Source organism: Myotis nattereri (genome assembly GCF_964212035.1).
Source record: "Myotis nattereri genome assembly, chromosome: Y".
Classification (NCBI taxonomy): domain Eukaryota; kingdom Metazoa; phylum Chordata; class Mammalia; order Chiroptera; family Vespertilionidae; genus Myotis; species Myotis nattereri.
In genome coordinates, this window is record NC_138094.1 from 13462932 (window position 1) to 13484074 (window position 21143).

Sequence of the window (21143 nt, forward strand, 5' to 3'; positions counted from 1 at the left end):
ATACCTAAAGACTCCACCAAAAAAACTAGGAGATTTAATAAATGAATTTGGCAATGTAGCAGGGTACAAAATTAACACCCAGAATTCTATGGCTTTTTGATACACGGATAATGAACTCAGAAATAGAAACAGACAAACAAAAATGCCATTTAGCAGTGCAACAAAAATTTAAGAAACCTAGGAATAAAATTAACTAAGGAGGTAAAAACCTGTTCTTGGAAAACTACAGGAAATTGAAAAAAAGTGATAGAGGAAGACTAAAGCAAATAGAAGAACATACCATATTCATGGTTTGGTACAATCAACATCATTAAAATGTTCATAGTACCCAAAGCAATGTACAGTTTTAATGTATTAACCATTAAAATGTCAATGGCGTATCTCACAGACCTAGAAGAAAGTTTCCAAAAATTCCTATGAATTTAAGAAAAGACCCCAAATAGTTACAGCAATCTGGACAAAGAAGAACAAATTTGGAGGGATCACAATACCAGATATCAAGCTATACTACAAGCCACCATTCTCAGAACTGCCTCTTACTGGAACTAAAACAGACATAAAGACCAATGGGACAGAACAGAGAACATAGAAGTCGACCCTAACCATTATGCTCAATTAATATTTGACAAAGGGAGGCAAAAGCATAGAATGCAGTCATACAGTCTCTTCAATAATTGGTGGTGGAACCTGGATGGCAGTCAGGCCTAGGCAGGGCTGGGTAGGTGGGGCGGCGCGGGGCGGGGCAGGGCGCGGTGGGGCGGGGCGCGGTGGGGCGGCTGCGCACTGGGCTAGGACTCTGCTGGCACAGGCACTGCACTGGAGACTCTTGCCCTTCCCGCGGGGTCTGGGGCCTCCCAGCAGGGCCCCATGGAGGACCTTAGCCTGGAAAGCTGCAGAGAGGAGGACGCGGCGCCAGGCGCCAAGGGGTGGCCCGAACCCCAGGCGAGGGTGCACTTCCGCGTGACAAGGTTCATCATGGAGGCAGGTGTCAAGCTAGGGATGCAGTCCATTCCCCTCGCCACCGCCTGTGCCATTTACCATAAGTTCTTCTGCGAGATCAACCTGGACGCCTATGACCCCTACTTGGTCGCCATGTCTGCCCTTTACTTGGCTGGCAAAGTGGAAGAACAGCCCCTGCGAACCCGTGACATCATCAACGTGTCCAACAGGTACTTCCACCCAGGCAGCGAGCCCTTGGAGATGGACTCCCTAGTCTGGGTGATCCACGACAGCATTGTGCAGTGCGAGCTCCTTGTGCTACGGGTACTGCGCTTCCAAGTCTCCTTTCAGCACCCACACAGGTACCTGCTCCACTACCTGATTTCTCTCAAGAACTGGCTGAATCCTTACAGCTGGCAACGGACCCCCATCTCCGTCACTGCCTGGGCCCTGCTGCGGGACAGCTACCGCGGGGGGCTGTGCTTCCGGTTCCAGGCTCAGCACATAGCGGTGGCGGTGCTCCACCTGGCCCTGCAGGTCTATGGGGTCCAGGTGCCCGCTGAGGCCATGGCCGAGAAGCCATGGTGGCAGGTGTTTAGTGGAGACCTTACCAAACCAATCATTGATAACATTGTGTCTGATCTCACTCGCATTTATACCATGGACACAGAGATCCCCAAAGACAAGCCTGGGACACTTGGCTGCCAGGGGACAGCGCCACCACATCGCCCTGAGGGCCGGTCCCCAGAGCACTGGCAGGGAGGACTGGTTTTGTGCTGCTGGAGACAGGCCGGTGAAGGCGATGACATGCTGCCACTTTGATTCTCAGGCTTTGACTCTCCCTGGCAGCCAAGGTCCAGATGGGGATGGGCGCTGCACCTCCCGCGGGCAGGAGGGTGCCACGGGCAGGAGGGTGCTGCGGGCAGCTCTGAGGCCTCCGGGTCTGCTTTTGTCCTTTGAAAGGACGCAGACTACAGCCGAGGTTTGCGATCAGTGGAAGGAAAATCAAAGAACGGATGGGACTGTGCCCCAGGGGATTTTTTTAAAGGCCAGATTTAGAGAAAGTATGACTCAATTATCATAGAGGAAATTTTATTTTGTTTCATTGAAGATATTACAAAGCCAAAATAAAAACATAATAATAATTGGTGTTGGACTTATAGCACAGATACATGCAAAAAAAATTAGTCTAGACCACCAACTTACACCATATACAAGTATAAATTGGGAATGAATAAAGGACTTAAAAGTAAGTGGGTAACCATGAAAATCTTAGAAGAAGCAAAATATCAGGCATCTGTCTCAGCAATACCTTTACTGATACAGCTCCTAGGGCAATGGAAACTGAGGAGAAAAGAAACAAATGGGACGACGTCAAATTAAAACACTTCTGCAGAGAAGAAGCGGCCAACAAATACAACAACAACAACAACAACAACAACAACAACAACAACAAAACAAGGAAGTCCACTGCCTGGGAGAAGATATTTGCCAATGTTATATCAGATAAGGACCTATTCTCCAAAATTCATACTGAACTCATCCACTAAACAAAAGGAAGATCAACATTCCAATAAAAAACTGGGCACCACCACCACGAAGGCCCCTTCTGACTTATGGTGGCCCAGTTCCTGTGATGATTATTACAGCCACACAGGAGATGGGTATGATGGGGACACGGCAATTACTGCAACAGCCGATGGGACACCCCTGTAAGAGGTCCTGAGTGTGGTGCTGGCGGCGATCACAGGATACACCATGTATGCAAGAGAGAGTGAATCATGCAGTACAGTAGCTCACCTGATTGGGCACTTGGGGAGTCAGAGGGGAAGCCCCTGTGACAGAAGAATTAGACACTGAAAATAAAAATGATAAGGTACAGACAATATTTTATTGTAAGCAATTTGGCTTCTGTTATTTAAGAATGACAAAAAGCAAATGGTAGGTTTGGGGGAAGCATCAAGAATTGTAGGTACCATTATGAAGTTTCAGGATTGGAGGCAAGGTTTGAATTGTACAAGGTTGCTTCCTAAGTGCTGATTTAAATTACAATATACTTAAATGTTTAAATTTTACATATTGTATTGTTAACATATTCAGAATATAAGCACAACCAACAGACCAACAGAGGCAAGACACTGGGAGTGGGTGACAAGAACAAGAGACTAGAGATAGAGGAAGCCGGAGGGAAGGTCAGTAGAAAAAAAGAAAGAGACATATATATTACTTTTGGTAAAACCTTAAACACTAACATTACAAAAAATTTTCAGAAGAACGTGTTCTCCAACATGGGATTTCTTGACTGATTTTACTACAAACACAGAAAAGCAGTCTGTTTGGATGGTGAGTTATATTCATGGCCCTAAATTTCCCAGGGTGTCTATGACCATATGTGCATGAAGTCTTTGAAGTGAACTGCATACAAAATGAAGCAGTGTGTTATTTCGTCATGGCATGTGGCCCTGTTTTCCAGGTAGGAAGGGTAAACAAATGAGGTATTCTCCTTGGAAAACCTAAATGGATAAAAGGATTGAAGAACCTCTGACAAGGCTGCAAAACAAGGATTCCTCCAGCTCTGTGGCCCACACTTTGCCCCCTAAGATAATGATAAGGAGCAGGCCGATCCCACTGGCCCCAGGAGGAAGAGGAGACCTTGGGGAAATGGGAGATGGTAGTGAGCAGCAACAGGGCAATGTGGCGTGGCAGCACAGCAGCCTAGGCCTCGGCATGAGGAAGATCCGCAGACACCTGTGGAAAGGAGTATAGGAAGAACATGTCATGCCAGCCCCTGTTGAGGGGCAGGTGGAAAGGCCTGAAGGTGCTGTGGGTGGCCTAGAGGGAGAGTTCAGAGGAGGGGCTGAGGTAATCTGCTTTGACTCTGAGTGACAGTGGACATGCACACTCCCTCCTCCTGCCTAAGCCCCCCTGCCTGAGCTGAAATTGCACTGCCCTTGTTGTACTGGTAGTTCCTGTCTCAGGCACACACCCTGCGGCCCTGGTGTCACAGGCTGTATCCCTCCCAGCATCCAGGTGTCCCTGTGAGAGAAAAATACTGGCCCAGGAACCTGGCAGCACACCAGGGGAGAGCCCCGGCAGCCCCTCCTCACCCATCCTGTCCACTCACTCAGGGCCATCATCCTCTCATAGTACTTCAGGGGATTGAGCCACAGGTCCTTGCTGATGATCTGTTAGGGCAAACAGAGCTTGGTCAGGAGAACACAGGGACCCGAATAGAAACCCAAGCAGCAGGCGGACACAGGAAGCTGCATGCTGGCATGGCCAGTGACATCCCACCTCAGCAATCCTGCCAGATGCTGTCACACTATGGTCAGAGAACCAGTAGAAGAAGCTGGCGCTGCTGTCCTGGAGCCTGTGGCTGTAGACTTCTCGTTCACAATGCTGGTACCACTGAATGGGAGTGGCACGGGACAACCTGTATCCTGCAGGAGAGGGGTATGTGAAGCTGGGTACATCACCTTCCATCCCTGCCCACCACCAGCTGCAGCCCATGCAGGGAGCCTCCTCTTACCTGTGAGGGTGATGAGATACTCCTTCACAATCACATGGTTGCGGAAGTAGGGGTTGCTGCGGAAGTACAGGCTAATGGTGCAGCAACCCCAGGGATGCCTGACTTCCCTCACCTGCAGAAGGAAAGTGGATCCAGGGAGTGAAATCGCAGCCCAGTGCTGCCGCCTGTAGCTGTTTTCAGGGACAGGCCATTTCCCCACCTGCTCTCCACTACTCCTTGGAGCAGGTGCACTTACCTTCAAATCAATCACATGGCCGAGCATATTTTTATCTTGGACGCTGATCATGGCCGACAACTCTGGGTGGTTGACAAACTGCTTTGGGTCAAGGAGCCTGCAACCTGGGAGCTGGGAATGGACCAGCTAGAAAGAGCAGCCTGGCCTGGCCTCTCCTTCCCTTAAGGCCACTCTTTCCACATAAACGGCAGAAAGGGGCACAGCACCACTCTGTTTCCTGACAGACCCTGATGCCCACCGGACTGCTTTGTGCTGAGGGCTTGACAGGTTACACATCACACATTCTTGCTTCTGACTGAGGAACTGGACATAGAGACGGCCTGTAAGGCAGCATTAGTTAGTCCCAGAAGAGCCCGTGCAACACAGCCCTGTCTGTTGGCATCAGCCCCTGGTGTATGCGTGCCTCTGCCTTGGAGCTCTGCCCCTGGACCCCCTGGTAATGCTTCCATGTTGCCTGTACAAGACAGAGGGTGTCTCCAGGATCCTGGGCCAGACCGGGGCGCACTGCCCCTAGCTTGTCCTCAATGTTCTTTTCTATGGGAACCATCCCCGCTTACACGGTTCTCCTGCACTGTCCCATGCTCCTTGTGATCCTGCTCCTCTACCCTCAAGGATACAGCTGTGAGCCAGAACCCAGGGATGCGCCGGATATTGAGGCTTCTCCGTTTGAAATAGGGCTTGAGCCTCTGCCGAGTCCTGCACCTGAGCCGAGAGAAGGCCCTGATGGCTTGTATGTTCATGGGCTCCATCTCCAATTGAAGGGCCTGGAGCACCTCCAGAGGGGACCAGGTTAACTTGGCCCCTGGGCCCTGACTGGGCCTGCTCCTGCTGCACTGGCTCCTCTTCTTCTGGCTTTGCTTTGGCCTTGGACTGAGGCTCCACCTCTCCCACCTGTTCCACTGCCTCCATGGTGCACTTCCCCTCCCCCTGCAGGACAAACTGCTCCCCTGCAATTATTTGCTCCTCCATCCACCCCTCCTCCTGGTGGTCACTCCCTTGCGGGTCACCTGGATCCTGTGCCTCCAGCCTCAGCTCTTCACTCACCACCTCCTCCTGCCTCCCCACCTGCAGATCTGGGAAAACCTCCTCACCTGCCCACTTGGCCTGCCATGGCACCACCTGCAGAAGGCCCTCTGTCCACAGGATAAACTGAGCCTGTGCCTGGAACACCTCCCCCAGGCCTTCCTTGTCTTCCCCTTGCTCCTCACTCTGGGTTCCCTGCTGCACCTCACTCTCCTCTCCCTGCACACACTGCTCTGCAGCCACCCAGTCCTCCCCTCTCCCGCACTCAAGATCAAACCCAACATCCTGGCCTGTGTCCAACCTCAGCTCCAGGGTCTCAGCCTCCCCCACCTGCATGAAGTCCTCCCACTCCAGCCCCAAAGCTGCCCTCTGAACCTCCCGTGCCCTTGTGTCCTGGGTATCACCACTTCCCTGCACCGAGGTGAAGCTGAAAGCCTCCTGGATCATCCTGCTTGCCCTGTCCTTCCTAGTGCAATGGCCCTGGGGAGCCCTGTGAATCCTCAGGCGCCCTGCAGCTGAAGGCCCCCTAGTGGAACTGAGAGGAAGCGCGCTGCCCCCAGGAGCCCCTCAGGCTCCCAACACAGCCTGACTCTGGATGCCCCCTGGCTCTGAGACTGGTGCTGTGAAGGAGCAGGTGGTGCAGAGCCTGCTGAGTCCAGGCAAGGTGCTTGCTCACTGGTGCATGCAACCAGGCCCTGGTGTGCTGACTGGGTGCACACTGGGCTCATGCACAGGCGCTGGTCATGTGAACATGTGGTACAGAAGGCACCTAGCCAGGCCCAGCCTGCTGTTTCTGGTTGGGCTCCTCAAAAGCCTCCTCCAATCACGGATGGGGCAGTGGGTGTCACCCTGCGCAACCCCGCCCCTCACTCAAAGCTCTGGTGTAGGTAGATGGTAACTCGGAGGTATCCTCTTATCTCTTCATTAGCCAGAAAACGGAGATTTTGAAAGCTTAGAATCTTGACCTGACTGAAAAGAAGGAAGAAATGGTGGAACTTGAAAATGACTTCAGGTTTTCTCACTGTGCTGAATGAAGTCAAAAACTGCTGCAGTGAAATATTTTACCCGTTGTTCTCCCCGCATGAACTACAATAATAATGTGCTTTGTGTTGACATTTACTGCTGTGTTGCTGACAATTACCTGGAAGAGAAGTTAAGGGGATTCAATGGGTTGGAAAAAGTTGAGCTAAATCAGAAAGCAGGTCTAATTAAGCAAGTTTATTCTCTATCTATCTAAAGACACACACACACACACACACACACACACACACACACACACTTATATTGCTAAGGTGACTCCTGCATGTGCCATACGTTTGAAGCTCTTGCTGGCGCCAATTGCATGCATGTGTTTCAAATCTTCATTGTCAATCAGAATTTGGTTGACACTGCTATTATAGAGAAAGGGCAAATAGCAGTACTAAAATATTTCTTCTAATTAATCTCCTTTCAATGGGCACAAATCCATGCACCTGGCCACTGGTATTCTAATAGTGGCAAGATATCATCTGTGACTACTAATATTCTATTGGGCCAGGACATGCCAAATTGGTCACACATATCTATATATATAAAAGTGTAAGCGACATTATGAGTGGTTGGTACTATGCACACCGACCACCTGGACGCAGACGCTCAACACAGGAGCTTCCCCCAGGTGGTCAAGGCTCTCCCACAGCGAGAGCATCACTCAGCCAGAAGGCGGGCTAATGGCTGGAAAGTGCAGCTGTGACAGCAAGAGCCTCTGCTGCCTATGTGCCTATGTGACAAGGCTAAGAAGCAGTGGTGGCAGGTGGAGTGGGGCTTGGATGAGCGGGAACAGAGCACCTGGCTCCAGCTTGGGCTCCTGCCCAGCTGTCTGCCGTTTCGTGCACTGCTACATCCCTCAGGAGGTGTCAGACCTAACCTGGCAGTCCCACATCTCCCAAGGGGTCCCAGATTGCGTGAGGGTGCAGACCAGGCTGTGGGACGCCACCGGTGCTTGAATTTCGTTCACCGGGCTTCTAGTCATTTTATTATTTATCACCAATTTAGCATGGTTCTCTTCTAATGCTGAATAATTTAAAGGTATAACCTGAATTTTGGTAATGATGGCCATTGAGATTTTACTGCTCTTTAGCGGTATTATTTAATGGCTTATATGAAGGGCACTAATCTCCCTCAAAATATGAGAAATATTTCATGTCCCACAAACAGTACTATGTTTCAGTGCTAATTCTTTCCACTAATGCCCCTAAGGGAGCCTTTCACTAATTTTCTTTGCTCACTAGCTCATCCAAAATTGAAATGGGAAGGCTGCTTGTCTATATTCAAGTGCAGAGGCATATTCTTCTTAACTACACTGATGCTATCAATACTTTCAATTTTCCAACATAATTTATAGTGAGGGTCTCTATGTTAGACTTTAAAACATCTCTTTACTAATATGAATAAGTCACTTTTAACTTATTTCTTCACAACTATGTGCACGCTCTGATTTAGCAACTTTCAATGCCTGACTCTTTCAAGTGTCCCTTTACACCCTACTTTTCATTAAAAACAGGCCATCTGAAACCACACTGATCACTTTTCAGCCTGTTGTGATAATTCAGACATTCCTTGGGTTACGTTGGTCTCGAAGTACATAAGTTTTGTGGTTACGTTGCCATTCCCCATTTATTTATTAAAAAAAAAAAGTTTGATATTTCTACGTATGTACATATGTGCTTTATATTTTCTTATTATTCATTTACCACAAGAAAGGTCAGCAATTGTTATCTTTCTTCTAATTTTTTTTTTACTGTTGCACACCATTACTGCTGTGTATGTGTGCTCCATGTGAGTGACATATGTGCTTATGTAGGTGGGTTCTGACTTCCGCGAATATTGCATTACATCCCACTGCAGGAACGCGTCAACAATGTAACGCGAGGAACTACTGTACTTGTATCCTATTGATTAAGATGTAGTTATTTGGTCTCCATATTTCTTCAATACGTATATGATTGTTGGAAGTACAAATTATATCTTTATATATTAATGTGTTAATTAGAATTTTCACTCAATAAAAATAAATGCCTTGTCCTTACAAAAAGATCTGGCCTTATAATTGAATGGCCTAATACATATTAGAGTAGGGCATGACTACCAAATTTTCTCAGAAGAACATGGGTTGAAATGAAGAGTATATCCTGCCTACCCCTACTTGAAACAAGAGCCTTAGTTGAGCTCCATCATGATCCAAACAGAAACAGAAACAGTAAGATACATGGCAGGTTTCTGTTACTATACGCCTACTGAGCATGCCTCAGTGCACATTTCCTGACGGTGCTATTGATCAGAATGTGCACTCACAGGACATTAGGGCCTTCATGCACAACTCCATCCTGAAACCACATGAAAAGGAGCGTATTGGACAAGAATGTTAGCAGGGACTTTACAATGCAGAGGGATTCTGAAGAAGATTGAAAAAGGTGGCAGAACCCTAGCCAGTTGGGAACAGTGGACAGATCACCGACCTTCATACTGAAGGGCCCCAGTTTCGATTCAGGTCAAGGGCACTTGCCTGAGTGTGGGCTCAATCTCCAGTCTGGGGCTTGCAGGAGGGAGCTGATCAAAGAATCGCTCTCATCACTGATGTTTCTAACTCTCACTTGCTCTCTGTTTCTCTCTGAGATAAATAAAAATATATTTAAAAGAATGGTGGCAGAATAAGTGGATGCTACAGGGACATGCTCCCAGGAACAAACTGATATTCCAACTAAAATACAGAACAACTTCCTGAATAATCAATGGAAAACTCACAGGAGAGAACCCTGAAACCAGAGGACTGAAGGTGGAGGCCACTTAGACACTGGTAGGAGGAGAGGAGGCTTGAAGGGGCGGGCCTGACACCCACAGACAGCAACTGAAGTCTCGGAGAGATATCTCAGCTGTGGAGGACTGCCACTGAGAACTCTGGGTCTAATCCCCAAGCTGGGCCTCCTAGCAGAGAGCACCAGAACTGAGGAGGGTACCCATATAACCTGTGGATGTGAATAGCAGCAGGGCACTGTCTGCCAGGGAGAGACAGCTAGAAATTCAGGTATCCTCTTAAAGAGCCAGCGCACAAATTTCCCTGTGGAGCCACACAGCTTGTGCCCTGGCAAAGGGAGGGTGAAGTGGACTGGAGCTGTGAAGGAAAAAGCCAGAACTGCGGAGTCAAGGGTTCCAGCACAGAAGACAGACACTTCAAGTTTCCTGGGAGGAGTCATTTCCTCAGGCATCAGAGAAAATCTTTCCCATGCAGACATTTGCCTTTCCTGGAAAAGAGGCAATTAACACACACTACTGGGAAACACCTTGCCCTGAGGACACTTAAGAGATTATAAATAACAATAAACCTACACACAGAAGCAACTGCCCCACCCTGTTGAAACAAACACTTGCTATAACCTGAGGACCATTGCCTTGGAGGCAAGTTAAGTTGGAATCCTATCAGTCTATAGACAGAGGAGGTCTCTGGAGGCTTTGAGTCTTTGCCTGACCTACTTAGTCAGAAACATCCTTTAACAATATTCTGCACTAGAGACTGATAGGCAGACAGGTCTACCTAACTTGTCACCACAAACCCACACAGAAAGCCAGAAAGAGGAAATAAATAAACAATCCTCAAATGAGAGAACTGGAGAATTCTCCAGATATTGAGAGAGATGAAGCACAGAGAAGACATTTATCTGAATCTGACTTCAGAGTTATGAAGGTAAAAGAGCTCAACAGCATATAAAAAGATATAGTGACTACGAAAAGAAGATATAAAATGACATAATACAAATAAAGAACACATTAGAAGGAATAGGCAGATATTAGGGAACGCTGAGGATCCAATCACTGATTTAGAACAGAGTTAAAAATATCACCCAATAAAAAAAAGACAGAAAAATTAAAATTTAAAACAAACAAACAAACAAACAGGAGGGCCACTTACATAACAGTATTAGAATAGCCAGTGTGCCAAAAGAGGCAGGAGGGGAGAAAGGCATAGAGAAGGTCTTTGAAGAAACAATGGCAGAACACTTACCTAACCTGGTAAAGGAAAATCCCACACAAGATCAAGAGCCAAAGAGAATCCCAAAGAAGAAGTACCCTAACAAACCCGTGATCAGACACATCATAATTAAAATGCCAAAAATTAAAGACAAAGAGAGAATCTTCAAGGCAGTAAGATAAAAGAAAACTGTTAGCTATGAAGGAGTTCCCATTAGGCTGACTCCTGATCTCTCATCAGAAACTCTACAGGCCAGAAGAAGATGGCATGAAGTACTCAAGTTAATGGAAAGCAAGGATCTGAGACCAAGATTACTATATCTGGCAATTCTTTCATTCAAAATAGACGGTCAAATACAGAGCTTCCTAGACAGAAAAAGGCTGAAGGAGTACATCATCTCCAAGCCAGCTTTACAAGAAATGCTACAGAGATTGCTGTAATGAGAAGGAGAAACAGAGACAGAAACTTAGCCACACAGAAACGAAATGGAAAGAAATAAATAAATACCTATGAATAATAACCCTAAATGTAAATAGGTCAATGCTCCAATCTAAAGGTGTAGTGGAGCCAAATGGATACAGAAACATGATGCAAGTATATGCTGTCTACAGGAGCACCATCTCAAAACAAAAGACACACACAGGATGAGAGTGAAGGAATGGGAAAAATTTCCATGCAAATGGAAAAGAAAAAAAAGGCCGAAGTAACAATACGCATAACAGAAAAAATAGACTTTAAAATAAAGGCCATCACAAGAAACATAAAGGTCACTACATGATACTAAAGGGACCAACCAACAAGACGATATAACCCTAGTAATCATATATTCAGCCAACATAGGAGCACCTCAATATATATATCTCAAACAAACAAATAAACAAAAAATCAAAACAAACAAAAATTCTAGAAGACTTTAACAGAGAGTGTGACAAAAGGATAGTCACAGTAAGGGACTTTTATCACCCCTCTGACATCACTGGATAGATCTTCCATATGAAAAAATAACAAGGATGCAGAGCCTCTAAAGGACACACTGGATCCATTAGATTTAATTGACATTTTAGAATAGCGGTTCTCAACCTGTGGGTTGTGACCCCTTTGTGGGTCAAATGGCCCTTTCACCGGAGTCGCCTAAGTAAAGGGTGTCCCACAATTCACGCAAGAAGTAATTTTGATAGAAAACAAGGTTTATAATTAAAAACTGTACATTTTTATTGATTCATAAAGAAAGTAAAAGAACTGCACTTGGAAAACTACAGGACATTGAAATGGAGATAAAGATATCAACCAATGGATTCATATACCATGTTGATGGGTTGGTAGCCTTAACTTCATTAACATGTCCATACTACCCAAAGCAATCTATAGATTTATTGTAATCTCCATTAATATACCAACAGAATATTTCACAGACACAAAAAAATCCTCGAAAAAATTCAAATGGAGTAAAAATAGTCTGAGCAATCCTCAGGAAGAAGAAAAAAGTTGGCGGGCTCACAATACCAGATATTAAGCTATATTATAAAGCCACCATTCTCAAAACTGCCTGCTACTGGCACTAGAAAAGACATATACTCCACTGAAACAGAACAGAGAACCCAGAAGTGGACCCAAGTCATTAGGCTCTATTATTAATTTACAAAGGAGGAAAGAGCATACAATGGAGTCAAGACAGTCTCTTCAATAAATGTTAGGAAAATTAGAAAGATACATGCAAAATAATGAAACTAGACCTCCAACTTACACCATTCACAAAAATGAACTCAGAATGGATCTACTTAAACATCAGATGAGAATCTATAAAAAAAAACTTATAAGATTGCCTATGTAGCAATATATCAGATATGTCTTCGCAGTATCTTTATTGATACAGCTCCAAAGGCAATGCACACAGAGGGGAAAATAAACAAGTGGACTACGTCAAAATAAAAACCTGCACAGCAAACAAAATCCTGAAGAAAACAACCAGAAAGCCCACTGCATAGGGAGAACATATTTGCCAATGGTATCTCGGATAAGTGTTGAATCTCCAAAGTTTTCAGGGAACTCAAAAAATTAACAATAGGAAGATAAACAATCCAATCAAAACATGGGCAAAGGACCTAAATTAACACTTTTTAAAAGGAGACCTATAAAAGGCCAAGAGACATACGAAAAATGCTCAAAGGCACGAACAGTCCAAGAGATGCAAATCAAAATGTCAATGAGGTACCATCCACACCTGTCAGAATAGCTGTCAGAAAAAAATCAACAAACCACAAGTGCTGGTGAGGATGCAGAGAAAAAGCAACCCTTGTGCACTGCTGGTGGAAATGCAGACTGCTGCAACCACTTTGGAAAACCATATAGAGATTTCTTAAAAAATTAAAAATGGAGCTCCCCTTTGACCCAGTGTTCTCTCTTCTAGTTATATATCCCAAGAAATGAGAAAGGCCAATCAGGAAAGATATATGCAACTGTATGTTCATACCAGCCCAATTTACAATAGCTAAGATTTGGAAACAGTCTAAATGCCCATTAGCAGATGCACGGATGAATAAACTGTGGAACATCTATACAATGGAATACTCTACTGCTGTAACAAAGAATGAACTCTTATAATTTGAAACAGCATGGATGGACTTGGAGAGCATTACACTAAGCAAATTAAGCCAGTCAGAGGACGATAAATATCACATTATCTCACTCATTTGTGGAATATAATGAACAACATTAGCTGATGAACAACAAGACATCCAGACACAAAGAAGCATTGATCACACTGTCAAACCTCAGAGTAAAGTGCTTGAGGCAAAGACCAACAGTAGTATGTGTGTGTGTGTATGTATATGTGTGTGTGTGTGTGTGTGTGTGTGTGTGTGTGTGTGTGTCTATTTATGTATGGAGGGCTAATGAACTTTGACATGAACTTTGATATTCAGCAGGGCTGAAAATCAGCATTATATTACACGGCTGTTGGCAAAATGGCTGAAGGCAATCTTGCTAACCTGATGATTAAACTTTACTACTGATATGCCTGTCTTCTTTGCTAAAGGGCATATATGAGAAACCTACAGCCAAGTAAATGAAAGCTGATGGGTGCTGCATTTCAGAGAGCCTCTCCCCAAGAGAAAAAGGTCTCCGCCTGGCTCCCCAATGCCTTCTAAATTTATAGTTGTTGTCTAGTGTATTCATTTTGTGCAGCTCCTTTCTCAGATCCTGAATCATTGCAGCAAAAGGTTGCAACATTCTGGCGACCAATGTGGGACATCTGGAGAAGAAGTCTCACCAGAGCAAAAAAAGAAGACTGTCAAGGGCATGTACCTTGGTTGCGGGGACATACCCAGTGGGGACTGTGCAGGAGGCAGCTGATTGATGTTTCTCTCTCATTGATGTTTCTAACTCTCTATCGCTCTCCCTTCCTCTCTGTTAAAAATCAATAAAAATATCTTAAAAAAAAAACCCACAAAAAAACTCATTCAAGCATTAAATCTCACCATTAATAAGACACGATAAGTAAAAAGATAGTTTTACTTAATCTGTATGCATTACAGCATTGGCCAGCATATCTCTCTCCAATTGGTATTTCCGAAAAGAAACCAAGTTTGTAGCACTATTTAAAAGAAAGAAAAAGGCTTTTAAAAGAAACTCCATAACTGTGCCCTAGAAATTTCTCTGGAAGAAGAAACGGAAGGAGATTCCCTTCAAATGTCTAGAAAACTGCATATAAAAATAAATGTATCAGGCCTCAAAAAGAAAACAATTTGCATTATGCTTTCCTAAAAAAAATATTATGTCAATATACTCAAAGACTGATAGCAGAAATCCAATTAGTGTCATTCACTGTCCCCACCCAATGAGAAAGGAAGATAGGAAATAAGCCTTGTTTTAGACTGATTTAAATTAGCAAATGGAAATAAAAGAATATTCAGGGGAACATAGTTGGAATAGGCAGAAACCTATTCCTGGAGAAGTCACTGTTTTTACTGATAGTTCATCCCATGGTAAAGCTGCTTATACTGCAATGAATTCAGACCAAGTCATGCAGACCAGTCATACTTCTGTGCAAAGAATCGAATTAGAAACGACCAAGGCTGACTTGCAGGATTTCCAAAAGCCTCTTCATATTCTCTCTTTATCTGCTTATGCTGCTGGCTTGGTAAACAGAACTGCAACTACTCAATTTCAATGGCTCAGTGACCGAAGCCTTTCTATACTATTTGAACAAGTCCTGGTCCTTTAACAAAAGGAAATGAATATGCCTGTCAGTTAGTTATTTTAGTAAACAAGTCACAGAATTTCACAAGCTTTTACATCAGCCTGCCAAAATATTGTACAGCCGGCAAAACAGATTATGAAGAAATGCCCTCCTTGCATGTTACATCTACTACAAGGGCTCTAAAATCCCAACTTGGAAAACAAAAGTGGTGGAATAGTGAAGACATCTCTTGTAAGTAGACCACACCAAGCCTTAATTACTTTAAATTTTACCCTTGTAATGCTGATGGCAAGACACCCATAGAATTACACTGGTGTCAGAATAAGCCAAAGCAAAATGGTCTGGTTAAATGGAAAGGTACCGAGTCTGGTTTAAGGAAGGGTCCCTTTATTAATCTTTGGTCAAGGATATGCTTGTGTATTTCCAGAAAACTCCTCCAAGCCTGTGTGGATTCCTGCAACATGAATCTGAGAGAGGAACTGACCAGAGTACTCCAACTACAGATAGCAGTGCCCCAAACAACATGCTGAGGAGACAGAGGAGAAACATCTAGAGATGGGGGATGGTGACCACGCCTTGCCACGCTAGCAGTCATCAGCTGTGCCTATGTGCCGGTGGCTCTTGACAAAGCCAAAAGAGGTCAGACCTGCATTGTCATTTCTCACCGTTTGCCCACCATCCAGAACTCGAACATCATTGCTGTCATGTCACAAGGGAACAGTGACTGGAAAGGGACCCATAAAGAACTGATAGCCCAAAAAGAAGCCTACTATGGACAAATTCCTTAAATACCTGAAAACGATATTTAAAAGGACATGAAAGAGCTCAATCCTTTTCATTGAATCTCCTTACATTTGCTTTTTAGAATAACCAATGTTGTCTCTCTTTCTTGTTCTTCTATGTTTTCTTCCAGTCTGAAGAAGCAGAATCACAAGTCTTAAAAGAATCTGAGCCCAGAAGATGGCATACACCTTTCTAAATTACTTAAGAAAACAAAAAGGGGGAAATGATGGGGTAAAGACCAAAAGTAGTTAACATATCAATGGGAGAAGTCCCACAGAAGGCGAATGGACTTTGATGTTCAGCATGGCAGAAAATCAGCATTTTGTTACCCTGTTGTGGGAAAAATGGCTGAAGGCAACCTCCTAACATGAAAATTCTTCTATTGTTTACCAAACTTTACCATTGATATGCCTGTTTGCTTTGCTAAAGGACAAATGTGTATTCAAGTAAATAAAAGCTGTTTTGTCCTGGGCTTCAGAGTGCCTCTCCATTAGAGAAAAAAGCCCACAGTACACAAAAAGAAAGAGATAATAAAGGTAAGGTCAGAACAGAAATAAATGACGTAGGGATGAAAAAAAAAATAATACAAAAGATCAATGAAACCAAGAGCTGGTTCTTGGAAAGAATAAACAACATTGATGAACTTCTAGTCAGGCTCAGCAAGAAATTAAGAGAGAGCACCCAAATAAACAAAAACAGAAATGAGAGATGTGATGTAACAAACGACCCCACAGATATACAAAGAATTGTAAAAAATTACAATGAACAACTCTACTACAACAAACTGGACAAGCTCAATAAAATGGACACATTCCTACAAAAAGACAAGCTTTCTAAACTCAATCAGGAAGAAGCAAAAATCCTGAACAGACCGATAAATACTGATAAAATTGACACAGTAATCAAAAAGCTTCCAAAAAACAAAAGCTCTGGACCAGATGGCTTCACAGGGGAGTTTTACCAAACATTCAAAGAAGAAGGAAAACCAAACTTTCTCACACTATTTCAAATATTTCAAGAGGATGGCATACTTCCAAGCTCTTTTTAAGAAGCCAGCATTACCATAATCGCATAGCCAGAAAAAGACACTACAAAGAAAGTGACTTACAGGCCAATATTCCAGATGAACATTAATGCTGCAATCCTCAACTAAATTCAGCAAACTGGATTCAGCATTGCATTAGAAAGATCATACACCATGACCAAGTGGGATTTATTCCAGGGATGCAAGGATGGTACAAAATCAGCAAATCAATGAACGTGAAACATCACATAAACTATTTGAGGGAGAAAAACCACACAATCATATCAATTGGTGCAGAAAAGGCATGTGACCAAGTGCAACAGCCTTTTCTGATAAAAACACTCAGCAAAGTAGGAATAGCAGAATCATCCTTCCACATAATAAAAGCCTTATATGACAAACATACAGCCAACAACATACTCAAAGTGCAAAACAAAAACCATTTCCCTCTAGGACAGGAACAAGACAGGGACGCCCATTTTCATCATGCCTGTTCAACACAGTACTGGAAGTCCTAGTCAGTGAGAGCACACAAGAAAAAGAAATAAATGGTTCCCAAATTGGAAAAGAAGAAGTAAATTGTCATTATTTGCAGATGACATGATACTGTACATAGAAAACCACAAACACTCCTTCAAAAATTTAATAAACTTAGTAAATGAATTTGGCAATGTAGCAGACTACAAAATTAACGCCAAGAAATATAAAGCATTTTTACACACCAATAGTGAACTTACAGAAAAGGAGATTGAAAAAAGGATCCTATGTATCATCCCACCAAAAAAATTAAGACACCTAGGAATAAATTTTGCTAAGGAGGTAAAAGACCTACACTCAGAAAACTAGAAGATGTTGAAAAAAGAGATAGAGGAAGACATAAACAGATGGAAGGACATACCTTGTTCATGGATTGGTAGAAACTACCTAATTAAAATGGCTATACTACCCAAAGCAATCTATACGTTCAATGCACTCCGCATTAAAACACCAACAGCATATTTCACAGACCTAGAATGAACTCTCCAAAAATCCATCTGTAATGAAAAAAAGACCCTGAGCCCAAACAGGTTTGGCTCAGTGGATAGAGCGTCGGCCTCTGGACTGAAAGGTGCCTGGTTCGATTCCGATCAAGGGCATGTACCTTGGTTGGGGGCACATATCAAGTAGGGGGTGTGCAGGAGGAGGCTGATCTATGTTTCTCTCTCATTGATGTTTCTAACTCTCTATCCCTCTCCTTTACTCTCTGTAAAAAATCAATAAAATATATTTAAAAAACAAACAAACCCCAAAGAGCTGCAGCGATCCTGAGAAAGAAGAACAAAGTAGGAGGGATCTCAGTACCAGATATCAAGCTGTTTTACAAAGCCACTGTTCTCAAAACTGCCTGACACTGGCACAAGAATAGACATATAGGCCAATGCAATAAAACAGAGAACCCAGAAACCAATCCAAACCAATAAGCTCAATTAATATTTGACAAAGGAGGCCAAAACATACAATGGAGTTAAGACAGTCTCTTCAATAAATGGTGCTGGGAAATTTGGTCAGACACATGCAGAAAATGAAACTAGGCCACCAACTTTCACCATGCACAATAATAAGGTCAAAATGGATAATGACTTAAACAGAAAGCTGGAAACCAGAAAAATATATAGAGGAATCCATAGGCAGCAGAGTCTCAGATATATGCTGAAGCAATCTCTTCACCAACGCAGCTCCTGGGGCAATGGAAAATAAAGTTAAAGCAAACAAATGGGACGACATCAAAATAAAAGGCTTCTTCATAGCAAAAGAAACCATCAACAAGACAACAACAAAGCCCACTGCATGGGAGAACATATTTGCCAATGTTCTCTCTGATAAGGGTTTCATCTCCAACATTTAGAGGGAACTCATACAACTTAACAAAAGGAAGATAAACAACCCAATCACAAAAATGGGCAACGGACCTAAATAGATACTTTTCCAGAGAGGACAAAAGGAAGGCCAAGAGACACATTAAAACATGCTCAGAGTCACTGATCACCCAAGAGATGCAAATCAAAAGGACAAGGAGGTACTACCTCACAGCTGTCAGAATGGCTATCACCAACAAATCAACAAAGGGCGAGTGCTGGTGAGGATGGGGAGAAAAAGGAACCCTCCTTCACTGCTGGTGTGAATGCAGACTGGTGCAGCCACTATGGAGAAGAGTATGGAGTTTCCTCAAAAAACTAAAAACGGAACTCCCATTTGACCCAGTGATCCCACTTCTGGGAATATATCCCAGGAACCTAGAATTACCAATCTGAAAGGATACATGTACCTCTATGTTCACTGCAGCACAATTTACAATAGCTAAGGTTTGGAAACAGCCTAAGTGCTGGTCAGCAGATGAGTGGGTTAAAAAGCCGTGGTACATCTACACACTGGCATAGTATGCTGCCACAAAAAAGGAAGGGGCACTGACCATCTGCAACAGCATGGATGGAGCTGGACAGCATTATGCTAAGCAAAGCTAGTCAGTCAGTGAGTCCGAGAAAGAGAAATATCACATGACCTCACTCATCTGTGGATTATAATGAACAACATAAACCAATGAACAAAAACAGATCCAGAGACAGAGAAGCATGGATCAGACCATCACCCTCAGAGGGAAGGTAGGGGAGGGTGGGGCTAAGGGGGAGAGATCAACCAAAGGACTTGTATGCATGCCTATAAGCCTAGCCAATGGACGCAGACACCAGGGGGTGAGCGTGAGGGCATGCTTGCGGGGTGGGGTGGGGGTGTGGGGGCAGTGGGGGATAAGAACACATATGTAATACCTTAATCAGTAATAGGAATGAAAAGGAACCCAGGAACATATCATCAGGTGAGAATTCACACACTCACACTCACGCACACTCAGGCACCCGCACACTCACACCAGGAGAGGGCTCTGCCGCTCTCAGTGGAAGTCACCTCTTATCTCCCAGCCTGACCAGCGCTTTCTCACCAGCTGAACCAGAGGACAATGATGAGTGACGGCCCTGGTGCTCTGCGGAAAGCGACCTCTCCCTCCCGGACACTTCCGACCGTCCAGCAGCCTCTTTTCGGCCCCCTCTCTGTCCCCCACGCCCTGAGCAGGGCTGGGCTGGCCTGAGAGCCCACAGACTTGAGGACCCAGATCCCCGGGGAGTTGGCGCCGGGGCCTGTGGGGGCCCCCTTGGTCAACTGCAAACTCGGCCAGCTGAGGTCACACAATAAAGGCCGACGCCAGAGTTCCATGAATTGTTGTGTGTAAGTCCCCTCAGCGAGCTCCCACTCCTGCGCAGCAAGCTGAAGGCCTCACGCCAGCGAGCCAGGTTTGGACCTCAGGCATTCACTCCAACCAGGTGGGAACTCATTTCCAGATGGAAAAAGCCGACTGGGGAGGGGCTGCGCGTTGCCAGTGACTAGAGCAAGTTCACCCCTGGAGACAGCATGTTCATCCCTGGAGACAGCAAGAACCCAGAGTGTGCGCTTACCTTTTCCACAGGCCGTGCTCCTCACCACATGGACTCCTGTACGGCAGGGAGGCTGGCGGGAAGGAAGAGGTGGGGGGCTGCGCCTGGCAAGCTTCCTGGGACTGCGCCCTGGTTCCTGCCAGGGCGAAATCTCGCGGGATCACGAGATCAGGAACAAACCAAGATCAGGGGGCAGGAGGGGTGGCGTGTTTGAACAGGCCCAGAGAAGGTGGGGACAGGGGCGCCTGTGCCACACCCACCAGGCTGCAAGGGGTGGCAGAGGGTTTGGGACTGTCAGGGGGACCCTGTGCTTCCAGGCATGAGGGTGGGGACGGTCGCGGAAGTGGAGGGAGAAACAGGTGGCCGCGACCCCCAGCTTACCTCCCACTCGCCACCCCTGGTCTGTGTTTCTGGGGACCCCTTTCCCACTGTGGTTGTGGCTGCCACTTACCTACCTTGTTCCCTGGGCCAGGCTTGGCGCCCCACTCCCACCCCACCGCAGCCCTCTGTCTAGAAAAGAGCGCCCTGCCCTGGGCTAGCCCACTGTCCCTACTGTCTGGATGGGGACATTTTAGTAACCCCCGGGGCAGAGGAGAGCTGGCCAGATGCAATTACATTGTCTCTCTCCACACGTGCCCTCCTCAGTCTACCCCTGGGGTTTGGGTCATCAGAGCTCTTTGACAAGCCTGGAATCCAGCCTTTGCTCTGCTCACCTCCCCTAAGCCTTCAGGTGATGGCAGCCTCCCTGCCTTCCTCCCCCCTCAGGAAGGGGTTCTCCTCTCACCAACAAATCCCTTTGGCAAAGTCACACCTGGGCCTGAAAGCAGAAGGAGTGGGCAGGAGGCTCCTGAGGAGGAGAAGGCCAACAAAGGTGAGGAGAGGTGGGGAGGCACCAGCCACAGCCTGGTGCTCAGGCTCTGGCAGAGCTGCCCCTTAGCTGAAC

At 45.2% G+C, this 21143-nt stretch overlaps 1 protein-coding gene across 1 annotated transcript; it reads left to right on the forward strand.

The window, feature by feature from the left end:
- Positions 1-867: 867 nt before the first annotated feature.
- LOC308512343 (cyclin-Q-like) lies at positions 868-3416 on the forward strand (the record flags this gene model as incomplete). Its single annotated transcript, XM_081082116.1, has 2 exons — positions 868-1625; positions 3413-3416. The coding sequence occupies 2 exons, from the start codon at positions 868-870 to the stop codon at positions 3414-3416; spliced, it is 762 nt and encodes a 253-aa protein (XP_080938242.1).
- Between the last annotated feature and the right edge of the window lie 17727 nt (positions 3417-21143).